The sequence below is a fragment of the Eublepharis macularius genome, chromosome 17 (assembly GCF_028583425.1).
Source record: "Eublepharis macularius isolate TG4126 chromosome 17, MPM_Emac_v1.0, whole genome shotgun sequence".
NCBI lineage: Eukaryota > Metazoa > Chordata > Lepidosauria > Squamata > Eublepharidae > Eublepharis > Eublepharis macularius.
In genome coordinates this window covers 18,685,207-18,711,006 of record NC_072806.1, presented here as the reverse complement: position 1 = coordinate 18,711,006, position 25,800 = coordinate 18,685,207, and the positions used below count along the sequence as shown (strand labels likewise).

Below are 25,800 nucleotides of genomic sequence, written 5' to 3'. Positions count from 1 at the left end.
CAAAGCTGTATACTATAGGTTTTCAATATAAATGTCACACAGCTGCCCTTTACACTGTAGGTTTTAAGTGTAAATAGGGCATGCCAAACAGCTGTTACTTTTACTGTACATTTAAATATACATGCCACGTTACTTTAATGTCACCTTCCACATGCATTTTATACATTTATACATTTTATGCATAAATACATTTTATACATAAATGCCATAAAATTACCCCTCTCCCTGTGTATGAACCCTGGTAACGTTGTCAGCTCCAGGTTGGAAAATTCCTGGAGATTTTGGGGGTGGAGCCCAGAGAGGGCAGTATTTGGAGAGAGAAGGGACCTCAGTGGCGTATAATGCCATACAGTCCACCCTCCAAAGCAGCTATTTTCTCTAGGGGGACGTATTATCCATGGTCTGGAGATAAGTTATAATTCCGGGAGATCTTCAGTCACCACCTGGAGGTTGGCAACTTAAAGACGTTTGACGGTCACGCTCTCTCCCACAATCGCAACCGCGGGGATTTAAGTCCTGCCCACAATCGCTTGGTCAGCCTCCCTTCCGTCGCCCCGCCGAGGAACAGTCACCAAGTAACTACGCATGCGCAACGCTCTCCCGTCCTTTCCGGCTTCACGTTCTGTGTACGCACGCGCAATCTTTGCCACACCGCCGGAAAGGTTTTTTAAAAAAAGAATCTTTGGGCACATGCACAGCTTCTACCTCGGAAAACAACCAATAGTCGTCGGGGAAGTAGCGCACGCGCACCATCTTTTTTGAAGCCTTCCAGCGTCCTTTTCCGGTGTTTGACGCGTGCCTCTGCTGCAGTTTAAGTTTTCTCGAGCGGCTGCTTGGGGCACCGATGGCGGAGCGCAGGCGGGGCAGTGGCAGAGGACGAAGCGGGCTCGGGCTTTACGGGGCGGCCGCCGCCGTTTTGGCCGGGCTGGAAAGCGGGGAGGGTTCTCTGAAGACCCTTGTGTACGGAAGCAGCTTCCAGGCACGTATGCATGCTTTTGCAAAAATTAACGTGTGAAACTGAACAGTAAGATTCGGGTCCAGGAGCACCTTAAAGGCCAATTAGATTTCCAGGGTAGGAGCTTTCCAGAGTCAAAACTCCCTTCGTCAGATACATTGAGAAGTAGAAGGATGTAAGGTTTTATCGAGCCAGAAGGTGAGAGGGCTATTTACAAAAAGGTGTAAGGGATAAAAAAAATTACTGTAAAAAAGCTTGATAGTTAGGGTGTGAAAGAGCCAGTTTGGTGTAGTGGTTAAGAGCGTGGAACTCTAATCTGGAGAACTGGGGTTTATTTCCCATTCCTCCACTTGAAGCCAGCTTCAGGTCAGTCACAGCTTCTAGGAGCTCTCTCAGCCTTACCCACCTCACAGGGTGTTTGTTGTTGTGGGGATAATAACATACTTTGTAAACCACTCTCAGTTGGTGTTAAGTCATTCTGAAGGGAGGTATGTAAACCAAATGTTATGATGATTATTATAAGCAGAAAAAACAGCATCTATAGTGAGAGAAGAATCCAGTGTCCCTATTAAGCCCTGGGAAGTCCTCTCCATTGTTCCGAATGTGCAAATAAGCTCAATTTCATGTATTTTTCCTTTGAAGTTTCTGTGCTTTAGAACTGCTACTCTTAGGTCATCCGTGGAATGTCCTGGCAGACTGAAATGTTCTCCCACTGGTTTTTGAGTGTTGTGATTTCTGATATGAGTTATGTCTAGTTATTCTTTTGCAAAGGGACTGACCTGTTTGTCCAAAATAAAATGCTGAAGGGCATTGCTGACACTTGATGGCATATACAATGCTGGAAGAGTAGCCGTTGAAGGGTGCCATTGTACAAACTTATTTCCTTGGCGGTTACTCCAATTGAACTCAGTCATGAACCCTTCCAAGTAGATATGCTCAGGCTTGTACTACAAGATTGTGCTCCTGTACTTACTCTGAAGCAAATGTTCCTACTCCCCATAAGACTTTTTTCTACATAATAATATCTGCATTTATATACCATTCTTATAGACAGGTTAGTGTCCTACTCCAAACAGTGAACAAAGTCAGGTATTATTATCCTTGCAATACAGCTGGGGCTGAGAGGAGTGGCTTACCTAAGGCCAGTTGCTGAGCTCATGGCAGTAGTGGGATTCAAAACAGCAGAATGCTGATTTGCAGCCCGACCACTTAACCACTATGTCATATTTATCTTCCAGGGGACCTGTGTGGTTCTTCCCACCCACCCCTCAAAACAATCCTGTGGTGTAGATTGGCCTAGTAAATTGTGAGTGCTTAAGGCCATCCACTAAGCTCCATACCAGGGATGTGAACACTCTCTTTTCAGTCTAATCCGACAATCTAACCACTACACGGCCATTGAACCCGTATGTGTGTTTGAAGAGCAAGATGAATGAGAGTCACATAAGGAAGTAAACAGAGATACCCTGAGTAGAAAGAGAATTCCCTCCCCACAAAGAAAGTGAGGTCTGTATTTCAAACAATATAAGAAGCAGCCAAAGGTGGAGAGCAATAACAAAGGAAGAGCCAGTTTGGTGTAGTGGTTAAGAGCGTGGAACTCTAATCTGGAGAACTGGGGTTTATTTCCCATTCCTCCACTTGAAGCCAGCTTCAGGTCAGTCACAGCTTCTAGGAGCTCTCTCAGCCTTACCCACCTCACAGGGTGTTTGTTGTTGTGGGGATAATAACATACTTTGTAAACCACTCTCAGTGGAGAGCAATAACAAAGGAATATGAATAAATACCTAAAGAGGAACATTGGTTTCTGAAGGAGATAGATCAAGATGGGTAGCTGTGTTTGTCTGTAGCAGTAGAAAAGAGCAAGAGTCCAGTAGCACCTTTAAGACTAACAAAATTTGTGGTAGGTAGGTAGATATCTGAAGAAGTGAGCCGCGACTCACGAAAGCTCACACCCTGTCACAAATTTTGTTAGTCTTATAGGTGCTACTGGATGCTTGCTCTTTTCTATTGGTTTCTGATGTTACCCTGCCAGCCACTCCTAGCTTGTTAGCCAAAGTTTGACAGGTAGGCCTAAGGTGGGTTGGTGTTACCTGTATCATGGACAGCTGGTCCGTCCCTTTCCCCCTTGAGAACGCAGTGTCGTTTCTGACTTGTTTCCAGTACTGATTGAAGGGATACAAGCAAGCTTGGCCCTGGTTTAGTGATGGATGGCTTCAGTCCAGGAGCGGTTTGGGTAGGGCTAAATCTCCCTTATTTAGGCAGTACCCAACTTTACCTTTTCCAGAACCCTCGGCTGCTGTTCGCTCTTGTGTCAGAGACCCTGCGCTATTCTGATGTGTTGGACTCTATCTTGGGTGCTGCTGGTTTGCTCCGCATCGAAAAGAAGCTGCAACCCCAGCTGGCTAAGGTGAACGGGAATCTCCCTTTCCTCCATCCTTATTCACAACTCAATAGATTCCCCCTCTTCCCCCTGAGGATCTCTGGAGCCCCTTAATTCCCATCCCTGTCAAAATGAACTCCTTCCTTTTGTACTACTACACCTTCTTTGAATTTAGGAAGTGAAGTTGATCACTCACCTTTGATCAACAAGAAACCACATCAGGACACACTCAGTGTTGATATCCAGTTTGGGCTATCCGTTTTTCTGGAAGTCTGTCTGGAACACTGCACTTCCATAAACTGAAGTTTTCAAGAAGTTTATGTAAAAGATTCTTCAGGTTACTGCTTTAAGCTACTCAGTTTTTTAAAAAAACTTTTTCCTGGCCAACGTTGCAGTGAGCCTTTGGGAACAAGGATGCTAAAGATCCAGTAAAATAAAATGTATAAAACAGAACATAGTTCTAATGAAATTCCTCTAGTGTCAGTGCAAACGTAGGGTGCATCTTTTTTAGCCCACTGCCAGTTGTCTCCTTGTGTAGCTTAGAGGCTGACTTACGAAGCTGCCTTTTCCTCTGCAGGTGCTGGTGTATGACTTGCTCTTTGGCAAGGGAATGTGCGGTGGTGGGCGTGGGAAGGCCTTGGTGCTGAAGCACCGCGCACGGCTACAGGCTGAGCTTGCTCGCTTGAAAGTCCAGAAGAAAGTGAGCCGCAACGAAGACCTGCTGCCACCTCTGGGAGCTGAGGATGGTATGTGTGCGTGCACATGTGAAGGCTTGTGGTGTATTTAACAATAGTGGTTTTCTAAGGCTGCAATTTAAAAACCGTAAACCAAAGTCTGGCCACTAATTAAAAGCTTGTTCTCAAGTTTCTGTAATGAGAAAATTTGCGAGTTGTATCTATCGTCCAGGGAAATGTGTTCCAAGGTGAGATGGGGTTAGAAGCAACCAGATAGGTTGCTTGAAGTCTGGGTGTGATGCATGTCTGGATTACTCAGGATAATGTATTTGTCCTGTCAGGATGGGATTCAGGGGGAAAGGCTTTATGAGTGACCTTTATTTTGGAACTTCCTCGTTCTTGCATTTCCAGCCCCGCGGGTGCCACGCTATGTCCGGGTGAACACGCTAAAAACGCACCTAGATGATGTTGTGGATTACTTCAAACGACAGCACTACTCATATCAGGGCAAGGCTGGCAGGTTAGTTTGGCTTGTCCTGGCTCCTGCTCACTCCTAGGGATGCCAAGGCCCTTCCAGTTAGTGTAGCCCACCCACCCTCCTGGTCTTAGGCATGATTTCCATTAAGTAGCTGGCTCTGGAAAGTTTTTTTTTTTAAAAAAAGACTAGTTTAGCTTGTGGGGCAGACTCCCTCTGCTGTGGCTTTCCAGCTTTGTGAAGTGGCTTCTAGGCAGTTTGCTCTGAAGACATAACATCCAAAGGTTTCTGGGCTTTAGGACCATGCAGACCTCAGTGCCTGTCTTATTTCTCTTTAGCATGGAGGAAGTGAGCTCCTTGTCAGGAAAGAAATTCTTCCTGGACCCCCACATTCCTGAGCTGCTGATCTTTCCTCCGCAGACAGACTTCCATGACAACCAGCTCTATGTAGCTGGGCATATTATCTTGCAAGACAAGGTGAGTGTGGCTGGGGGCAGAGGTAAAACAAAACATTGCACCATGGCAGGGTTCTCAGAGGAGTGACAAGGATATGTGGAACACATTTCAGCAATTTCTAATTAAGCAGTCAGCCGCTGTGTTGCCTGGCTTATCTTTTTGGTACCTTCCAACTGGAGTTGCTTCAGGCCTGCGTTGTTTTTTGCTGGGGACTGACAGTCTTTTTTACAGCGCCCTGGTGGTCTGTGGAGCTTGGTGCGAGCATAGGAGGGGCAGGGGAGTAGTTGCTCTATTGCTCCAACTACTAGTATTCTTCAGTACAGAATAATTGGCAAAGGCTAGGCTTGCCCTGAGAATATGGCATGATTGTTAAACAATTATGGGAAGGGCTGTCTGTGCAGAGACTCTGTGGCACTTGTCTTAGTAACATGTCTGTGTTGTTGTTTTTTTAAGTGTTGTGCTCTTCACTAAGAGCAATATAGTTTGGTTTGCAGAAAAGATTCTGGAGTTTTCCCTTCTCCTTCTAGTATATTAATAAGAACAGAGATTTCTCACCTTGTGGCCACATCTCCCAGTAAAGAATTCAAGCATACCCTAGTATATTGAAATCCTTTGTATGCCACCATAAGGTTGTGCTCTGCAAAAAGCCAGACCTCAGCTTCTGAGTGCTGTAAGACTTTTCAGAGGGTGGCAGTGAGTTGCAATAGCCCAGCTATGTCAGTCTTTCACTCTCTACATCTTGGTACCAAGGCCCACAGGGTCTGGTTGGAAGAGGGGGGTTCAGGATGTTCATATCTCCTCTCTTTTCCAGGCCAGCTGCCTCCCCGCTTTTCTCCTCAACCCCCCACCAGGGTCCCATGTGATTGATGCATGCGCTGCACCTGGTAACAAGACCAGCCATCTGGCTGCTATCCTGAAGAACAAGGGGTGAGAGCATGAACAGGGATCCGGGAATGGGAGGGGAACAGCTCGTTAGGACAATGGCTTCTGTGTATCCTGGTGAAGAGAGACTCCAGGGTCTTGAGGAGTTTGCTGTCACCGATCTAGGTTCCTGAAGCTTACCTGCATAGTCAAGGGAAGAGTGGTGTGCTAGAACATAATCCCCCCCTTCCCCCCATGATCTGGCTTCTTTTCCAGCAGCTGGAGAGCAGGCCAAAATTTTGGTCCACTGCCAAGAACGCTGGCATGCAGATGATTAAAAGTAGATCTGTCCTTTTGGGAATACCATGCAGAAGCCCAGGCCCTCATAAAGAAATGCTCTTTTGCTCTGCTGCTTCCTGTTCTTTATGGAGATGCTATGCTTTCCCACCTTTGTGGCAACAGTGTCTGCTGCTGTGAGCCTTCACACCTGTTTCCATTGTCTTGAAATGCAGCCGGATCTTTGCCTTCGACTTAGATGCCAAGCGCCTAGCTACCATGAGCACGATGTTGATGCGAGCTGGGGCCACCTGCTACCAGCTGGCGCATCAAGATTTCTTAGCTACAGACCCTCGTGACTCCAAGTACAGTCAAGTGAAATACATCCTTCTGGACCCCTCATGCAGTGGCTCAGGTGAATGGAGGAGACGGGTGCAGAGGAGGGACTTCTTTTGCAGGGCCTTACAGCATTTATTATTACAGTATTTAAGCAAATTGGAGAAAAGATCAAAAGTCCAGTGAGGCAGTATTCTCTCTTAGCTGTTCTTTAGGTGATTGAGGTTACAAACACAGTTGAAATACTACACAGAGGTTGGAACTCTTTGGTACAAGACTATTTTTTGTACCACCTTGCCGAAGAAAAGGTGGTGATGGGTTGGGCGGAATGAAGTATTAGGCTCACGGTAAGAGTTCCTTTTTCTTGGAGTTAAAAGACACCCTCCTGATTAGTTTCTCCCATCCAAATGTGGAAGCAGGACTAAGATTTTTTTTAAAATCGATTTATAATTGCTCCAGTAGGGGGAAAGCCCCTTTCTATGTAAGCTGAACACTAGAGAAGAAAGTACTGAAAATATATGAACAGTAGTAATTCATAGTCTCCCTAGTTTGCTAACACCAGGGAAATCCACATCTATTATTGTGTGAACACTTAGTAAGACTCCTCAGCCTTCAAATCCAGAATCTAGTCCATGAAAACTCAAATTGGAAGAAAATCTTGTTAATCTCAGGTGTCACGAGGTTCCTGTTCATTTTCACTATGACGGATGAACAAAGCTACCTAGTTAGAGGCTTCTTAGGGCGTTACAAAATATCAGTTCTCTCCTGTGGGAGTGAACTGCTAGTATCCCCGGCAACTGAAACAAATCAATGTGGTTGCCAATAGCTGGTAGTACAACGGGGCAGTTTGCCAGTTAGCAGGATTGGGGTACCAATTCTCACACCCTGCCCCATGACTGAGCACTGCTTTTTTCCTGCCCTTAGGAATGACCAACCGGCTTCCAGTGGAGGAGAATGCCCCGCTCCCAGAGCGGCTACAAGCACTGGCTGGATTTCAGAGAAAGATGCTGGCACATGCCTTGAACTTCCCTTCCCTCCAACGCCTGGTTTATTCCACATGCTCAGTGCACCAAGAAGAGAGTGAGGATGTAGTGCAGGATGTGCTGCAGCAGCAGGGAAAAGACTTCAGGTAGTGGGAGGCAGCAGTAAAGAGGGTGTGCTCTGAGCTAAACACGGGGCAAGTCTCCCACTGATCAGAGAGAGGGGACGTGCCACTTAAGCAAGGCCTGCTCTTCTGTTCCTCTAACAGGCTGGTGAAAATCCTGCCCTCTTGGTTGCATCGTGGCGTGGGCGCCTTTGCTGAGGCCAAGTGCTGTCTCCGCGCATCCCCCAAAGAAACTCTGACAGACGGGTTCTTCGTTGCGGTCCTGGAGAGGAGGCGCGCAGGGGCCTCTGAAGAAAGGTGAGTGGAAAGGGTGTGTCGGAAGGCCCCAAAGCTTAATTCGAATGGCTTAAAACTGTTGGGCTTCAAGCAACAGCTCTGACTAGCAAGCCAGAGAAAGCTACATCTTTTCAACTCCTGTGGTTATTTCATTTCCAGCTCTACAGCTGAACTCCCCGAGACGGAAAACAGTACAGGAGGAGACGCTTGTCCCGTTCCCAAAAAAAGGATGAAACAGGCAAGAAGTGCTTTGTGAACGAACGGTGGAATTTATGCACAAGAAGCTTCCACAGGCGGATGAAACCCTGACTGCTTGTGAGAATTGCAGCAGTGGTGTGCCGAGACAGTGGACGTTTTGTAGTTTGAGACAAAATAAAGACTCTTTACTGTCAAATGGGCAGTCAAATTGTGGCCGTATGTTCCTTCTCAGGACCATCTGCAGCTGTACTCGCACTGTGGTCACCAAAGGATGTCCAGGTAGAGTTCAGATATAACTTTATCCTAGAAGGGATGCTGGCAGTTACCCCTGCTACATGACCACCCACTACCTTTGTATTGGGGGATAAGACTCAGTGAAGATGATTGGTACAAACAGAGGATGTTGTTGTTCTCTGAGAGGAAACAAGGCAGAGCCAAGCACACAGCCTGAACTTCCTGGGAACAATCTGAAGTCACAAGTGGCCATCATTTTTACTTGCCTACCACATATTTTGCACTGGAAAACCCATTCTGTTTCAGATCATAAAGGAAAAGGCCTGCAGTGGAGGTTTAACCTTAACGCCAATGAGAAAAACGAGAATTTTCCAGAACCTTAGATAGATATATAGCTAAAGTTTTTGCATTTGCAAACTCCTAATTCCATTTTTTTTTAAAAAAGCATCTTAGTGGTAGTTGCTGCTCAACTTGGTTGATCCCACGGAATCACTCCAACTGATGAGTCAGATGGGAATGGCTCCAGTAGGCAACCTGAACAAAAGAAAGGCCTCTGTATAAGAGGAATGGACTGCTCTGGAACATCCTTCAACCCTAGCCTAAACTACTGCTACTACTACTACTATACCAAATTGACAAGCAACAACCCTAGAGGAACAGGTTGGTGGTGACCAAAATAGAAAGTGAGAGACTATGGCTCAAGCAGTTTTGTTTTTTTATTTTAAATCAACATAAGCAAGGGGGGGAAATTGCACATTCACACTAAAACCCTCAACAGGAATGATCCAAGTATTCATTGCAACATTTTTAAAAAAAGGTCAAACCCATTCTTCCCATATTCACATACTGCATCCCACTCACACAGCATCTCCCAGCAACAGGATGCTCTGCACAGGCAACCAGACACAGCCTTGAGAAGAGCTGCCTGCTTCCCTGGGCAGGTTAACTGCTAGTCACTCCCAAGGCAGCACAGGGCAAGAGAGCAAAGAGAATTTCGTCTCCTCTGTCAGACTGGGGGAGATACTTGAAGTCAAATTATCTCCACTGTGAGATAAGCTGTACCTACCCCCCAAAACACACACATACCACAGTAGGGATGGTATGCAGATACACTAGGGGCTAGCCCTGGGTAAAAACAAAACCTCAGCCATGGAACTGAGATCCTTGAAGAAGCACTGTTCCTAGGGTGAGACACTGCTTTGGTATCCCTGAAGGTCAACACGTTGGTGCCTCACAACAGCTGTTTGTGTGCCTCACAACAGGGCCAGCTCCTTTGCACACCACGCACACCCCCTTAAGATGCATCCAGCAGCCTGTCAGGTTTCTCTCCTCTGTACTCCAAGAGATGCTTGTTGGCCCAAACAGAACACCCCCCCCCCAAAACACCATCTAAACGTGCAAGAGCTCTCGAAGCATTTTTTTAAAAAAACTTAGCCACATCCACATTCTAAACACAAAAACATATGAAACACTGGCCCATGTGAGGAGGCAGCAGCAGGCAAAGGAGCAGGCCTGGGCCCTCCTGAAGCTATCAGATGAGGACAGAGGCCTGGCCCGTGACTGTTGCTGCCCCCTCCCCCTCACAACTGTGCAGGCCAATTCCTAACAAACAGCTTTGTACTTTCACACCTCTATGAACCAAGCTTGAAGGAATTCGAAGGCAATTTAGCTTAAATATAAAAATAAAGTTTTATTTTGTTAAAAAATGTTTAAATATTTTTTTTAATTTAGACTTAGGCAGGCGCACACACACATTCACACTGTTGTCTCCAATGTAGTAAAAAGAGCTGGCAGCTGGATTTGAACTTCTAGACCAGGGAGCAGGTGACAAGCACGGGAGTTCTCATACCGATCCCTTTCCTGGGAAGGAGAAATACCACTTGCTGAGTTGCTCTTATATAACGCCTGTAAATGCAGGAAGAACGCCACCGGGAAGAGCTGGATAAATCTTTTGCAATGATCTCTCTTCCACTGGGGTGCTGGGAAAATCCCTTCCAAGCCAGAACCTTTGCTCCTCCCAGTGGATGGGAACAAGGCCTCAGACCTCCTAGCAGGGCTCCAGAACTGCTGAGCAGTTGGGGAGACGGCCCCACCCCTCCCGCTGCCAGCCTTCCAAACAGCACAATGCTTCGCGGTCAGGTTCATTCAACGCTCATAGTCACACAGTGATGCTACCGTCCACACCCAATTAGGTGGGGTTCGTCTCCGCTGGAGACAGGCAACCCCCAAAAATGTTTACAGCAAGTCCGGCATTATCAACATGCCGCCATACATACAATTCAGTTCTTCCTCCAAACTCGATTCACAGAGCAAATTAAAAAAAAAGAATTAGAGCACAAACATACCGTGAACAAACACAGACGATTTGGGAAAGGGAGGGGGGAGAGAAAAGAATAGGGTACTTCAATGGAGCAGCAGCATCTCTCTGCCACTGACTCACACAAGCGGTGCAGAGGAGGGGGGGGGCCTCCCCTCTGTGCCCCCTCACTCTGGCAAATTCATATTTTCAGTTCGCTGGGACGTCTGATCAGTCTTGTAGCCCCCGTTAACCGTGATTAGTGTTTCGACCAAGGGCTCCTGTGAAACCACAACACCTCAACAGCATGGGCTTTCCCCTCCTTGCCTAGGTTGTGGTGGAGAAGACAACCCACAAACTGGAGAGGGTTTACTTTGGAGAGGAGTTGCGACTGGAGGTGCCTGACAGCGTCCTAGGGAAAGGCTTCTGAGATCTGGTGTGTGACAGGATCAGGGCACACCATGTAAGGAATTTTAAAATACGGGGAGGGAAGAAGAAGAGGGAAGAGGGAGAGATGGAAAAAGAGCTGGATTGCAACTGGGAACATGCATGTGGCCAGCAGCCACTTCTACACACCACCCTCATTTGGCAGCCAAACATGGGTGTCAGGCTGAGGTCAGAGAAGGCAAGGACTTGGGGAAGACAGACCCATGGGAGGCTGTTTACATGAGGGAGGGAAGAGAGCCGATAGGTACAAAATTCCATCCAGACTCAGCCATGGATTGTTCAAGTAAAAAGGGCTTGGTTTCCCTGTCCTGCTTGAGGGGGGTAAAAAAACTGCTGCAATCCAAAGTAATTTCCTGTCGATTTCACAGAACAAGACTGTCAGGCCAGCCTCCCTTAGGACAGATGCCAGAACACACCTCCCTTGATTTGTATGCCCGGCGCAGGCCTCTGAACAGGTAAAGCCAGAAGCGGAAGTCCAAGCAAGAAGAAGCTCCTGGCTACTTTTTACGGGGATGCTGCCGTCGTGCCTGCAAACGTTGACGGCTCATCGTTTTGGATCCTGCCCCAATGGAGAATGCAGGTGTTGGAGGCCCTGGAAGTAAAGAAAAGAAGCAAGGTCCTCTTCAGCCTTTTCTCAAGGAGCTGGGCAGAAGATACCCCCCTCTGCCCGCCCATCCCCACACTGCTGTTTACATACAGCAGCTTCAGATTTGCCCCACAATTCACAAGGGTGCAAAAGACACTAAATTTAAGGGTGATGTGGTCTGTGTAATTTCATAGTCATCGCCCTCTCCCCCAGTTTTTGACTCCACTCTTCCCTTTCAAGCTCCTTGGTGGGGGGGGGGGGGGGGACAAGAAAGCTTGCTCATAAAACTGCCTAATGAAGAAAAAAAATCCCTCCAGTTTAAGCGCTAAAAAACCCTCAATGATGTTCAAACCCCCAGACTCTTACCAAATGTAGGCCCTGCTCCTCCAAAGGCTGGGGTAATGGGGGTTCCAAAAGGAAGGTTACTGCCTCCAGTAGTCCCTCCTGGTGCAGGTGAACTCTGCCCAAAAGTGGGGGTAGGAGTTCCTAGAACACAAACCATGGTTAGATTAGGGGAGCACTGAAGAAGCGATGAGGATGGAAAGAGTGAAGAACTGGAGACTTGACCTCTATCATGGGAACAGGTAAGCTATCGGGGTCTTTGCTCTCTCCTTCATATAGCTAGGTCTGGGGGCATTAGTTTCTCAGCTACATACCCTTCACCCCTCTTTTGTGGCATCTCTCTTCAAATCAAGGCCCATAGGACAAAGACAGTGGAAACGGCCATCAAACATCCTAGAAACGACACTGCAGTGTCCATCTGTTCAAACTTAACCCATACCCCTCTGGCCAGCCCCATGCCAAAGCAAAGCACTAAAACAGGGTTGAGTGTACTCTGCAGTGCAGGAAAGTGAAACGCTAAGTTTTGAAAGCAGAAAGTCATAGTAAGCAGCATGTGCATCTGTGCACACACATTCTCAATATTTTACTAGTAGGAACTCTGGATGCAGAACTGACTTTTAAAAAAGGCTCACTTCCACAATGAAGGCAATACACCTTATTAAACAGTTACAATGAGGTCAGCACTCCGTTGTGTTACATTCCGTGCTCCCCCGCCCCTTGCCAAAGAGATCTAGCTGTCCAAAAGAAGCCTCACCTCCAAATGCTGGCTTGCTCTCCGGAGTACCAGGGATACTGAAAGCAAAGGGAGCACTCTGGTTCTGGGCACCCAGTGGGTTTTGTGCCAAGGAAGAGGCAAAGGGTGTCGCTGCACCCACAGTCCCACTCTGCCCACCAAAGCTGAAGCCCACCATAGGGGTGCTGGATCCTGCAGCAGCTGAAGTGCCAATGCCAAAGGTACTGCCTGCTGCTGTTGGTGGGTTAGATGCCCCAAATGTGAAAGGAGATACAGTGGAGCTACCGAACACTGAACCCCCCGTGCCACTGTTTGTCGTCTGGGTGTTGGATCCAAAACCTGACATGGCTGATGTGGTGGCTGTCCCAAAGGAGAAGATGGATGTTGTGGCTCCAAATGCTGGCTGAGTGGTGCTTTTGGAGCCAAAGGATGTTAGAGGCCCAGTCCCGCCGAAGGTCGTCTGTGTGGTGCTGCCAAATGCTGGCTGCGCTGCAGGCTGAGCAACTGAGCCAGAGAAGTTGAAAGGTGTTCCGAAGCTCACTGGGCTGGCTGTTGGCTTGGTGGTGAGCTGCTGCTGCTGCTGCTGCTGCCCATCGGGGACAGTAGGTTCAAAAGTCAGCTGGCTGGCATCCCCCGTGTATGGAGGGGGTGGTTTTGAAGCAGTGCCAAAGGCCCCACTGAAAGCAGAAGGGCCGGACCCAAATGTCAGAGGAGGCTGTGTCGAAGGTGGTGCCGCAGAAGGGGCCTGAGTGGTGGCGGCAGTGCTGCCGCCACTGCTAAAGATGCTGAAGCCCATGGCTGCTGTGGTGGCGCTGCTGGGACCAGACTCTGCTGTGCTGGCGGATGCCTGGCTGAAGGCAGAGCTCGCCAAGGTGTTGCTGGGGCCAGCAGCGGTAGCCAGTTTCCCAAACTGGAAAAGGGGGGTTGCGGTTGCATTGGAGGCCACAGCACCACTGGAGGGGACCCCAAACAGGAAGGACTGGGATGACGGGGCAGTGACAGCTGTTGTGGTGCTGGGTGCAGGGGCTGAAGTTGGCACGCCAAGGCCGAAGCTGAACACTGGTGTGTTCATGGAGACAGTTGTTGAGCTTGTTGTGGCTGAGGATGACATTGCCATAGTCACAACAGACTCAGAGACAGTGGGAAACCCAGAAGATGTGCTTGAGGCAGTGGCGGGCAGACCAGGGGCTGGCTGGGGTGTGTGCTTGAATGCAAAGAAAGAAGGTGTCGTGGTGGCAGGTGGAGCAGCAGCTGCAGGTGGGGGTACATTCCCAAAGATGGGCTTGAATGTGCTGCTGCTGGGGGTAACGGAAGGAGATGCAGAGGAGGGCACAGTCCCAGGAGATGCAGCCACAGCCACAGAGGCACTGCCTGCAGAGAAACCAGGACTATCAGTTTTTGTCATGTTGCCAAAGATGGGTTTGAATACAGGTGCTGTGTTGGATACAGAAGATGCTGCTGCTGCTGCTGCTGCTGGAGCGGGTTGACTGGCAGGAGGGCTAGTGAGAATTCCAAAGAGGATGCTTGGTTTTGGGGCAGAGGAGGGTCTTGATGGGGTTTGGCCCAATTCAGAGGAAGATGTCGACACCAAGCTACTCATAGTACTGGCAGGCTGGGGAGCACTGGAGGAAGGAGCAGCCAAGGAAGAAGGTATGCTTAGCGTGAGTGAGGGCTTGGCCTCAGATGGGGTCATAGATACAGGGGAGCCCAAATCCAGAGAAACTGCAGGTGCCGTTGTTTCAGGAGTCTGTGCAGCAGAACATGAATCTGAAAGGAACAAGAAAAGCTCTTAAATTTAGGATCCATATGAGGGATGACAGTGCTCAGGACATCTATGAAGATACACAGCGTTCAACAGCAGAAGCATGCTGATCCATCACCATGTGGGAAAGCACAGTCTCATACTTTTCTTTTTGATCAGTGAATCCAGAATGCAGATCACAATCATTAGTGCGGGCGAAAGGGGGACAAGACTCACCCTGGCAGAAGGAAGGCTAAAAGTGCAGTTTGTCTATCTTGACAATATCTATATTTGTATGTATGACAGAAGCAAAATATTCCGTGGCTTATTGGCAAATATTATGGAGGGAGAATATGTGTTAAAGCACATGCTCCCTATGAAGTTTGGCAGAAGCTCCAGAATTCTGTGTTATGCTCTTGCATGACATAAGTATCCCTTAATCTCCACAAAATGGTCGGTTGCACCTGATGCTGTAGATCCTCTTTAACATGACTAGGAATTGCTTAATGAAGGCTCTTCACCAAGTCACCACAAGGCCTATCACAGTGACGTGGCACCCACAGACACCACGGTGCCCTACTGCTTCATCCTCAAATCACCTTCTGCAAATCAGTCAGTTCTGTCTTTCTTCCACCTCATTGGAGCAGGAGGGGCTTCAGCAGTACCCAGGAGGCATCACCTTTGGGTCTGCAGGGAGCACCTACTCAAAAGCAACTGCCTGCATTATAGGAAATTGCAACACTTTGCAACTGGCTCCAGGACTCAACGGCAGCCATTCTGTAATTTGCTTCAGCCCCCACTGTAATGATTTTGTGGTGAAAACCACTTCCTGATCTCAGATTTCCAACAAGATTTGAGACCTTGGCCAATAAATACAATACGGACTTGTCTTCTGGCATAGGAACCCACAACCAGTTGTCATAACATACTGTAAATATACACATTAAGAGAGCAACCCCCCCCCCACAATACCAAATGCCACCTGAAAGACTAAAGTGTTCACTGTCAAAGACTGCATCTCACCGGCCTCAACTGTGGCATGATGGGAAAAAGCTCTCTCCCTTGCAGCTTCCAGCAAGGTTTACAAAGAGAATAGATACAAGCAGGGCTTTTTTTCTGGGAAAAGAGGTGGTGGAACTCAGTGGGTTGCCCTCGGAGAAAATGGTCACATGGCTGGTGGCCCCGCCCCCTGATCTCCAGACAGAGGGGAGTTTAGATTTTGTGTTTGAGATTGCACAGAGGGCAATCTCAACTCCCCTCTGTCTGGAGATCAGGGGGCGGGGCCACCAGCCATGTGACCATTTTCAAGAGGTTCCAGAACTCCGTTCCACCGCATTCCAGCTGAAAAAAAGCCCTGGAAGTTTACATGGAAGCCAGTGCTCAAGTCAAGGGAGCTCTCCACTAGCTTCTGAAGGAAGAGCAACAAGGTACTGGTCCCCCATCCACAGGACTGACCTGCCTGCACTGCACCGCTCTGTCCATCTTGCATTTTCTTAAGGCTCTCCAACAGGGAGTTGGTCCCTGTAGCCATGACAGCCAATGGCACAGATGCAGGCTTAGCTAGTATCAGCGAGGACGACGGCGTATTAAGTGGGGAGGCAGTCTCTGCAGATGTACTTGGGGTAGAATCTGTTGGGGAGGAAAACATGTTGGAAAAGCAAGCAGGGCTCCAGAGTCACAAAGCCAGCTGAATACCCCAAAGAGATCACACAGATTGGTCACCCCAAGGCCAAAGCAAGACAAGATCCACCGTGCCTCTTGGAGTCACAGAGTCTCTCTCTTACCAGTTTTATCCTCCAAGACCTTGTTGAACCACTGCAGGGCTGCCTTTTTTTCTGCATCCAAGTCCTCCGAAGTAATAGCATAGCCCAGCTGAGGTGGAGGCGGCTGCCAAAAAACACAAAATTCAGTAGTTGCCTCAAGGGGCACTACAGCCTGCCACTGAGCAGGCACCAAGAACAGAAGAAATGCGTGGCCTCTGTTATGCCTCAAGGTTCAATCTTGGATCATTTACACGAGCAAAAGGAGGAAATGAGGTACTCCACAGCAATTGTTTGACCACAACACACATGGAGCAAGGAGTAGGACTTGAATACCAAGGATTTGGAAACAGCATGAGTCACTCTTCTTTAACACCCCATCATCAGCCCCCTCCATAGGTCAGCCAGAACCTGGCCTTTGAGACTCTATCACAAGACATGGGGAAGAGTTGCTGAAGGATGGAAGATACATACCAAGGTGAAATGGTCTCCACGCCGAGCAGAGAGTAGCTGGATCTTACGCTTGCGTTTGCCGCCGCTGCCAGAAGAAGACTGCAAATGTACAGAGCTGCGTCTGTTCTGCACAGGCGTTTCTGCATCTGCAGAAAGAGGCCAGAGTCAGCAAGCCTGGTTTATGCATGCAGCAGTGCTTAGAGACTTGAGCTTCTGCAGCACTTATTAAATTTTTAAAACTTTCAAAGATGACAAGAACACACATGAATTCTAGGAGTAATAACCACCTAAAAATTAGAGAGATGGCTGGTGTGGGTCTCTTTGTAGAGAGAGGTTTGAGACCACCCAGCAAGCTTTATTGGCTGAGTATCATCTGGCAACCTTGGTCTGAGAGTCCCAAAATACATCAAAATCGTGCCAGGTGACATCACCACAGCCATGCAAAAATAAGTTTGAAAAAGCTTGCAGGCAGTTTTTCAGGCACATTTATTTGTCTGCCCGCCCCGCCCCCCCACTTCCTGTAAGGCAGAAAAACTTTTAAACAGAAGAGGATCTTCACAGCAGATTCAATTCCACATCCAAAGAAAGGTCTTGCTTATGCTCCTGTTCAATATGCCCCTTAGGCACAAGCCTTGTCCCCTCATACTCACTCATCTCCACCTGCATTTCTGTGTTTGCCTTCACAGGTGTTGAAGTGCTGGATCGGTGAGACTCTGCCTCTCTGCACCAACAAGGGGGGGGGAGTTAAAGACAGTTCTGCAGGACTTGCTTCTTTCACTACTTCTTCAAATACCAGGCTTCAGTCTGAGGCCATGCACCACTCACCTTGCAATAATCTCAAAATGTTCCTTTCACAAGAGCCAGCCCTGTCTTTTTACAGAATAATTATATCCCCCAAACACAGTATTACACAGAAAAATGATGCTATCAGAACACTTAACACAGAGATATTAAGTGGTGGTTTTTTTTAAAAAAAAATCACTTCACTCACAATCTCCACACATACCCTTATAACAGCCCTGTATGGTAGGCCAGTATTATTGTCTCTCAAACTGCAGATTTTAATATTTTATTTAGAAATTTTATATGCTACCTCTCCAGAGACCTGCTCAAGGCAGCTTGCAACAAAACCATTAAAAGCAAATCCACTAAAAACAGGCACTAAAACGAACCAGACTTGGGGGGTGGGGGGCACAAAGGACAGTGGCTAACCTAAGGTCATCCAGCGCATTTATGGCTGAGTCGAGATCTGAACTATGAACTTCCCAGATCACAGTTCATTCCCTTGACAATTACATGACACCATTTCCTACAACCTATTTTGGTTCAACTCTGCTGATAAACGCAGTAGGCATGCACCAAGGGAAACCCAAAAAGGAAAGTCACAGTCCAAAGTGTACACAGGAGGTGATGCTCCCTCAACAGCCTCTGCCCACAGAGGCACCCCAATGCCTTGTCAGGATAGCAAGGAGAAACAACACTCACGTGAGGCTGGAGTCGGGGTACCTTGCTTTCTTGTTGGGTCTTTCAGGAGTCTGCGAACGGGAGGATGCCGGACTGGAGAGAGGAGAGTTACTTAGGCCACTTTTTTTCCACAGCTGAGGAATGGAAAATCATGACAGAGGCTATCAGAAGCAAGAAAAACTTAGTCCCATCAAATGTTCTGCGCCACCTCGAAAGCCAGTTAAAAGACAGCATGCTTTGGCCTCTGAAAATTCCAAGGCCAAATATTTGGGGGCTGTCAGGATTCTCAAAAGGGCCAGCCTGGAAGGATGCTAGCCTCCACCAACTCATATGCAGTACCAAGCACCAAGGTACTGCATACACACACCATACCTGAGAGAGGCCTCGGGTAGAGCTGTAGGAGCTGGCGATAGCATTGCGGATGGAACTGGGAATTCCGCCCACATAAAGGCTGTTCACGGAACTGAGGGAGGATGTACGTGATCTCTTGGAAGAGCAGTTATCCAAACTGTGGGAGATGAGGCTCCGCTTCAGGGAACCAGGCCTAGGGAAGGAGTCAAAGATTACAAGTGCACTACCAATCTTGATTCCTTCCCCCAGCCCAACAAAGTGGCATCCCAGGAAAGGGCTCACACAATGAAGACTCAGGACTCACTTGGGTACCAGAGATGCTGGGGCTCCATTGGCCACCAGGGGCTCAAATGCAGACTGTCCACTGCCACTGCTATCACGGCGCCTGCAGGAAAAAAAGAAACCGTTCGTTTAAAAGCTTCAAAGCAAAGCCAAGGCACTGGACCCCAAAAATGAAAGAGGATCACAAAATGCAGCCAGGCCGATGCCACTCTCCAGCTGCTATGGAAAATTCTCAATTTAAAATTCCCCTCAGTTGCAGAAAGTCAATCATTTCTTAGGGCCGACTACATATTTCAAGAGAAACCAGTGATTAAGATCTTCCCAACGCTTTGGAGTCAGTCATAGAGGGCCAACTCAATCAGAATAGTAGAGGCTGCAAAGTACACATTTAACTCTCCCAGTCATCAAAAATCACACTCACCTCAAGCTACTTGACTCACAGAGGGGGAAAAGATCTATGGTATACCTGATCCCATTGAGGAATGTGGGTGTAGGCTCTCCTTCAGTGACCAAGGAAGGGGCTTCGCATGTCAGCCCATCAGCAACACCAACCACAGTCTCCCCCATCTCCACAACTCTCGGGCACTACACTTGGGTAAACACACACTTGCCACTGAGGATGCCACACTCGGTGAACTGATATTCCCTTCTTTTTACTGCTTCCAGAGACAGCAGGTGGCATAGAGCCTGCAATTTTGGCATGCTGCTATAAATCTACTAGTGCCTTGGGTGACAAACAGTTGGAAAAAGTGGGACCTCTTGGAAGGTACGCCCACCGAAGCTGTACACTTCTGTCTCTAGCGAGGGCTCCTGCCAGACCTGGACAAACGCTTCAGAGACTTTGCCATAATTTGCAGAGGGTTTCTTGTTTGCAACATGGGAGAATGGTATAAAGTGTCCTAGGTACTTTGCTGCTAGCGAAAGGGACGTTCCCTTGTCTCATCTACATCTCTCTTGTCAAGCTCCAAGACTCAAGCTCAGACTAGCTGCTCTTCAGTCAGAAAGTACAGCCAAAAAGTGGGTACAATCTTGACAGGCCTGTTCTCCTACCACTGAAGAGAGTAAATGTTTATGATTTCAATTCCTGAACAAAACCTTCCCTGTAGACATGCAACTCTAGGGTCCAGCACCTCCATGCTGGTCCGCCACCAGCCCCTTACCGTCTCTTGTTTTCCTGGCCACTTTGGAAGCTGTTGTCATCATCTTCCACATTCCTCTTCCTGCTCTCTTTAAGAGCATTCAACACGGTCTCCTTTGCACATGGGTCTAGGGTATTGTTGGGCACTGGAGAGAAAGCCAAAGGCGAAGCCAGCTCTTCCAACCTGAAAGATGAAGATGTGGTAGTGACAGACAGTGGAAGCTCTCCTCCTCCATGGCACGGCACCCCGAGGCCTGAATTATCCCCATCCCTCATTCCCACCCACTTCAACCCAGTCAGAGTCTACAGGCAAAGTAGCAGAACCTAGGCAGCCTAGCCAGATCAACTTTGAGGCTGGTGTGTGTGACCTCACAAAGCACTGTGAGAGCAACACACTGATGCAGATTTAAAAAGTCACTCTAGAGCAGTGATACTCGCTCAAGGGCTCTTTGACATGCTAACTGTGGCTCTTCAAGGCACTGCTCTCCGATGTGGCATCCACCCAAGGATGCAGGGAAAATAAGCAAGCCAGTGCCCTATATGGCTTGTGCTTAGCTAGTGGTCCCCACCATGAAACAACCACTACAGAATGAGTAAGCTAACAAGCCTCCCTGAGCTGCAGTCTGCATGCCAGGGATAGAAGGGTTCATCCTCTGCACCCTTCTCTTACCCTCCACAGTCTCATCCTAGCACCTAGGCAGCAAACAGGAGGAAAGGATGCTGGCCACAAAGAAAAGAGAGCACAACTTCTCAAACAGCCACCCGGGAAAAAGAGTGAGCTGTCCACAGCAGGGTGGAGGTGATGTTACTCTCCTTTCTCAATGACCAGTTTGCTTTCCTCCATGAGCTTGACAATCTCACTCTCTCATCTGAGGGGCTGTACTTCATGTTGACAGAGCAAGAAAGCAAAGAAGCCCTTCCCTACACTTATGATACATAAGAGCTTCCTAAAGTTCATTAAAGGTGGGGACAGACAAGCCTACATACTTGGAGGAATTCTGGTTATTACATAAGGTTATCGTTACATATTTAATAATAATAGTTATATTATTGTATTTGGCAGAGTGGCATATAGGACATACAGTAATCACATGGCTCTTCTGCTTGATGGTAATTGCAAATGTCGCTATCCAAGTCATGGAGTACCACAGCTCTAGAGCCACAAGCCATGGAGACAGTCTAAACAGTCATACTAACAGGCTAATCAGATTCTGGACTGATGACACAGGGCCGTCAGACATAGTGACCCTTTTGCTGCTATCTCGAGGAAACTCTTTGGTGGCTTCAATGCACCCAACCACCAATCCAGCAGGCAGATGCAGGAAAAGCGGATGCTTCAGCTTCACTCTAAAACAAGCCCTGGAAAGCTATCCTGTACCCTGGCTGCAGGCACTGCATGAAGGGGATCTAGAAAAAGCACTCACATCGGGGAACGGCCAATATTACTGTCTGGCCGAGCAATCTTCACAGTCACTGGGCTCTGGACCATGACAGAGTTGTGAGCAGTCAACCTGGTTTTGCGCCGATAACTATCCCAGCAAATGGAAGGCAGAGTTCCCAGGGTGGCATACTGGGCCTGCTGGATTGGGTAGCGCCGGCGCAGCGCAAAATGAGTTGGTGGTGTTAGGTGATTTCTGGAGAGACAAAAACACACAACATGCAATCAGGTGAGAGAGAAAGAGAAGAGACCACTAATAAGCAGAGGTTTCCTGCTAAATTTTCAGACTGAAAGGCTGTAGACGGCATCTCCTATAGAGCAGTCTAATCACCATCCTAACCGTTAAAGGGGGCTTTTTTTGCAACCATGTTCTCGACTTTCCAGAAGAACTATATGATTACAACAGATAGCCAAGGCAACAGCCAGTGCAAAACAGTTTTTAGAATGTTGGACTGGGATTGAGAAGATGCAGGTTCAAATCTTCACTTGGCTCTGAAACTCAGCAGGTAAATCTTGGGCCAGTCACCACCTCAGCCTAGACAACTTACAAGAGGGTTGTGAGGATAGAACAAAGGAGGGGAAACAATTTATGCCCCACCCAGAGTCCATGGAGCAAGGATGGGATAAAAATGTCAACACCACAAGGTAATCAAAAGATGCTCTCCATGGTCTTTCCAGGTCCTGAGGGTGCAAACCATGCAAATGCTTCACTACAGACATTCCTCAAGGAAGCAGAATGCATCTCAAGGATTTCATGCACGCTTGTCAACCAAGGCTGCAGATAAGTAAAGAAGATGCACAAAATATGAACAGAATTCAGAATGAGATAAAATCCACCATATCAAAACTATTAATGTCATAAAACATCTTGCATGGTTCACTCAACCCAAACAACAAACCAGGCACAAAAGGAAAATACAATTACAATATTGACAATACCAGGGTACCCTCAAATAAGGTAAACAGTCAACAAACTGGTGTCAAAGACATCATCACTACCCAGGAGAAGCCTGATAAAAAAAGAAAACATTTCACCTGTCACTAGAACTCAAAAGCCTGGGCACCAGGCAACCCAGCATGGGGAGAGAGCACAGCTCTATTGCTTAACCCATTTTACCTTGAAAGGACACCCCAACATGGCTTCTATGGCAGACCCTCACCCATGTTGTCAGAGTGCTGGCAAAACACTCAGCATGCTGTGGTCATTACACCAATTGAAACGTACAACTTAAGGGCTAGAGCTGGGTTTGCACTCAAGGATGGCCCTGGACAAGTCACTGTGTTGAATCCCATCTAAATTACAGACAAGAAAGCACAGCTTCCCTATCTCCTTGCTCCCAAAACAGCCAGAATTGCCCCCTTGAAGTGCTCCTCTTTAGGGATGAAAAAACCTCCCAGGATGACAAGGGTGGGTGGGTGTTAGACGGCTGCTGTAAGAGGGGGGAATAGCTCCCCTTGCATGCAGTGATCTTTTCAACAGGGTTCAACCCACAATCTCTCAACCCAACCAGCCACACAGAATTGTTGAGAGTCTCACATACAGTACCCCCTGCATACAGTACTCTGAGCTCCTGGAAGAAAGATCCAAGAACAAAAGCGCAAAAACAAACATCTAGAGTTAGTAAATAAGGGAAGATGTTCAAGGGGCCAAGGTTTATTGATTACTGGGCTCCTTTATTTCTCCCCATCAACCTATGGCAAAGAGTGTTACTTCCATCACAGAAGCCTTGCATGATTTTGCTGTAAACTTAACTTGGTGAAGACATTGCTTGAGTCCATCACCAGCAAAAGTTCTGCAGCTGGCTTACAGGAGAGTTGCAACAGGACAACACTCATTTCCTTTCCACTAATCCTGACATGTCAGCTTCAAGGGCTCCTTCAAGGCATCAGGGATTTTATCGTAAAGCAATTTCCTGTTGTGTTTAGGACCAAAGGAGAACAGAATGCCCTGTGGGCACTTTTCATTCCCTGGACCTGGCATCTCTGCAATAACCACAACAGGAAGAAAAACCTTTTTCAATTGCACCCCATCTAGGGCTGAAATGGGATCACTGAGAATGCAACTTGCTCATATCAGAAGACTAGGCCTCCACAACGTCACAAGAAGATGCAGTAGATGGGGATTAATGACATCAGAGCACCTATGGAAATCATGATTACTAGGGATGGGGGAAGAATGGAACAACAAGGCAATGAAAATAATCAAGACCTCCTCCATTTTATTCTCACAAAAATCCTATGAAATGCGCTAGGCTGAAAAGTTAAAACAGCTTCCTAAATTTCTTGGCCACCAGGGATTTGAATAGGTTCTATAAACTAACCACCACCACAAGCTCTCTTATTAGCCCCGTCTGGGTTAGTAATTGGAGGGGAGACCTCCAACGGTCACGGCAAACCACCTCTGTCCGTCTCTTGCCTTGAAAACCCCAACTAGGGGTCGCCATAAGTCAACTATGACTTGAGGGCACTCTCCGCCAGCAGACCACAGATATTGTACACAATTACGAAGATGGGAAGAAGAACATCTGAGCATATATAAAGTGTTTTCACTTCCATGGCAGCGCCCTCCCCTTCAATGAGAGGTGCACACCTAGCCCTGCCCACTCGCACGTCTCCCTACAGCGCTCCCCACTGACAGGCCCCTCGCAGCCAGGCCTTCCCCGAGCATGTGCAGAGCGCCTTACCCGCAGAGCCGCCTCCGGTCCGCCGGGCTGCAGCTCATAGCAGGGCCGCCGTTTGCCAAGGCGCCGGCCTTGAAGCGGGAGGCTTCGGTGGGGGCGGGCCGCGCAAACGGCGGCGACTTTCTGCTTTTCCCGGCCGCCGCCGCCGCAGCCCAGGCCCCGCCCGCCGCCGCTGCCACGGACAGCGCCGCCCCGGAGAGGCCCAGCAGGAGCACCAGCAAGGAGAGCGACGCGGCCACCAGCAGGCCCGCCGCCGCCGGCAGCGCCCAGGCTCGACCCCCGTCAGCGCCGTCCCCTTCCGCCGCCGCCCGCCGCCGCCTGGCATGCTGCTGTTGCGGCCGTCGCCGCGACGGAGGCCACCAGCCCCAGCCGGGCGCCGACCCGCCCCGAGACATCCAGGCCCGGCCTGACGCGACGCCGCCGACACCCAGGCCCCCTCCCCCCCGCCGCGGCCGCCGCTCCGCGCGCGCGGCCCCTTCCCCTGCCCGGCATGCACCGCGCGCGGCCGAGGGGACGGGGCTGGGGGAAGAGGGCGGCCCTTCGCCGCCGAGGGAGAGGGAGGAGCCGCGGGGGAGGCCGGGAAAGGGAGGCCCGGGCGGAAGCCCGCTCGGCCTCTTCTCCCTCCTCACGGAGCTGTGGCGAGGGGAAAGGGGGACGTCAGCGCTGCTCTCAGTGGGGCACACCTCGCGGGGCTGTTGTGAGGCAGAGGGAGGCACCCACACGCACGGGCGGGGCGGAGCACATTGAGCGGGGCGCCGAGCCCAACGGCTTTTGGGCCCCACGGGGGCGGGGAATGGCGCATGCTGGGCTCTGATTGGGAAGCGCGCGGATGATTGGCAGGAGGAGAGGCTGGCTGAAGCGTTCCTTAACGTTGGCCTTTCCCGCCTTTTTTTCTTCCCTTCAGGCTGAGGCAGCCCTTTGGATGCGGCTTGCCAATCCCCAGGTGGTGCCTGGAAATCTCCCGGAAAGACAACCAGGGGTCATTTTGTAGAAAAAGAGCTGGAGGAACTTATTAGCATAACTCATTAGCATAATTCATTAGCATATTCCACGCCGCTTGCCATCACCAGAAGTGTGTTATTAGTGTAACTGATTATATATGCCACACCCCCTAACATCACCTATTCTGGCTGTTTTGGACCCAATCCTGAGCATTCAGGGCCGAAATTGGGCCCAAAATGGCAAAAAGGGACTGAAAATGGCTGAAAAGGGGCCCAAAATGGTCAGGATTGGGCCGCTGATGAGCGGGAGAGTGATCCACCACCCGTTATAGGTCTGATCCAGGCCGAAAGGGGCCCCAAATGGTTGAGAGTCAGGTGGGTGGGGCCACCTGACATGTGACCTCTGGGGAACTGCCGGAACTGCGTTCCTGTGTGTTCATCTTCGTTCTTCTGTGCCTCCACACATGGGGACTGCGCAGGCGCAGGCCAGCCGCCGGAGAATTTTCTAGAGCTTCCATGGCTCCGAAGGGGCCGTTTGTCGCGCGCCTCAGCGACCGTTTTCCCGCCCAAACGGTCACGTGATCCTCCAGCGACCAACGGCCCCTTCCCTCAGTTCTCTTCTTGCCGCCGCTTGGAGAGAACGTGAGCTTCGTTGCTCTGTGCTTTTGTGCTTCGTGCTTTATTCTGACTGATTGCTTGGCTTTTGACTTCGGACTTCGTGACCTCGACTATTCTTCGGATCTCGTTTGGACTTTGTTGTGGACTCGGTAATTTGACTCGGACTGTTTTTTGACCTTCCTTTTGCGTGCCCCTGAAGATGGCCTCAAAGGCTCTCTTCAAGCATTGCCTCCAATGCCACACTAAAATGGCCAAGACCGATGGCCATGAACTGTGCCTGTTCTGTTTGGGGGAGACCCATAA

At 49.0% G+C, this 25,800-nt stretch overlaps 2 protein-coding genes across 2 annotated transcripts; one reads left to right on the top strand and one right to left on the bottom strand.

Moving 5' to 3' along the window:
- Positions 1-773: 773 nt before the first annotated feature.
- Positions 774-8,194, top strand: NSUN5 (NOP2/Sun RNA methyltransferase 5). The gene is made up of 10 exons (XM_055001187.1): positions 774-979; positions 3,240-3,362; positions 3,913-4,081; positions 4,421-4,529; positions 4,823-4,961; positions 5,752-5,867; positions 6,314-6,492; positions 7,338-7,542; positions 7,663-7,815; positions 7,954-8,194. Exons 1-10 carry the CDS (start codon positions 845-847, stop codon positions 8,048-8,050), a joined length of 1,425 nt encoding a protein of 474 aa, XP_054857162.1. The 5' UTR covers positions 774-844; the 3' UTR covers positions 8,051-8,194.
- A 730-nt stretch (positions 8,195-8,924) lies between these two features.
- On the bottom strand, positions 8,925-24,274 carry LOC129344497 (nuclear envelope pore membrane protein POM 121-like). Its single transcript, XM_055001186.1, has 13 exons — positions 23,942-24,274; positions 21,244-21,453; positions 19,842-20,003; positions 18,704-18,784; positions 18,421-18,592; positions 18,070-18,182; positions 17,235-17,305; positions 16,606-16,730; positions 16,156-16,258; positions 15,827-16,000; positions 12,652-14,397; positions 11,922-12,041; positions 8,925-11,561 (listed from the first exon to the last, which is right to left on the bottom strand). Exons 1-13 carry the CDS (start codon positions 23,977-23,979, stop codon positions 11,467-11,469), a joined length of 3,210 nt encoding a protein of 1,069 aa, XP_054857161.1. The 5' UTR covers positions 23,980-24,274; the 3' UTR covers positions 8,925-11,466.
- Between the last annotated feature and the right edge of the window lie 1,526 nt (positions 24,275-25,800).

Excerpts from the sequence above, each read along its gene's own strand:
- LOC129344497 (XM_055001186.1), bottom strand. The coding sequence starts at position 23,979 with ATGAGCTGCAGCCCGGCGGACCGGAGGCGGCTCTGCGG. Across the intron at positions 17,306-18,069 it reads TACCCCGACTCCAGCCTCAC|AGAGGCAGAGTCTCACCGAT; the intron begins GTGAGTGTTGTT and ends TTGTTGGTGCAG. Across the intron at positions 12,042-12,651 it reads GAGCAAGCCAGCATTTGGAG|GAACTCCTACCCCCACTTTT; the intron begins GTGAGGCTTCTT and ends TTTGTGTTCTAG.
- NSUN5 (XM_055001187.1), top strand. The coding sequence starts at position 845 with ATGGCGGAGCGCAGGCGGGGCAGTGGCAGAGGACGAAGCGGGCTCGGG. Across the intron at positions 4,082-4,420 it reads ACCTCTGGGAGCTGAGGATG|CCCCGCGGGTGCCACGCTAT; the intron begins GTATGTGTGCGT and ends TTGCATTTCCAG. Across the intron at positions 5,868-6,313 it reads GCTATCCTGAAGAACAAGGG|CCGGATCTTTGCCTTCGACT; the intron begins GTGAGAGCATGA and ends CTTGAAATGCAG.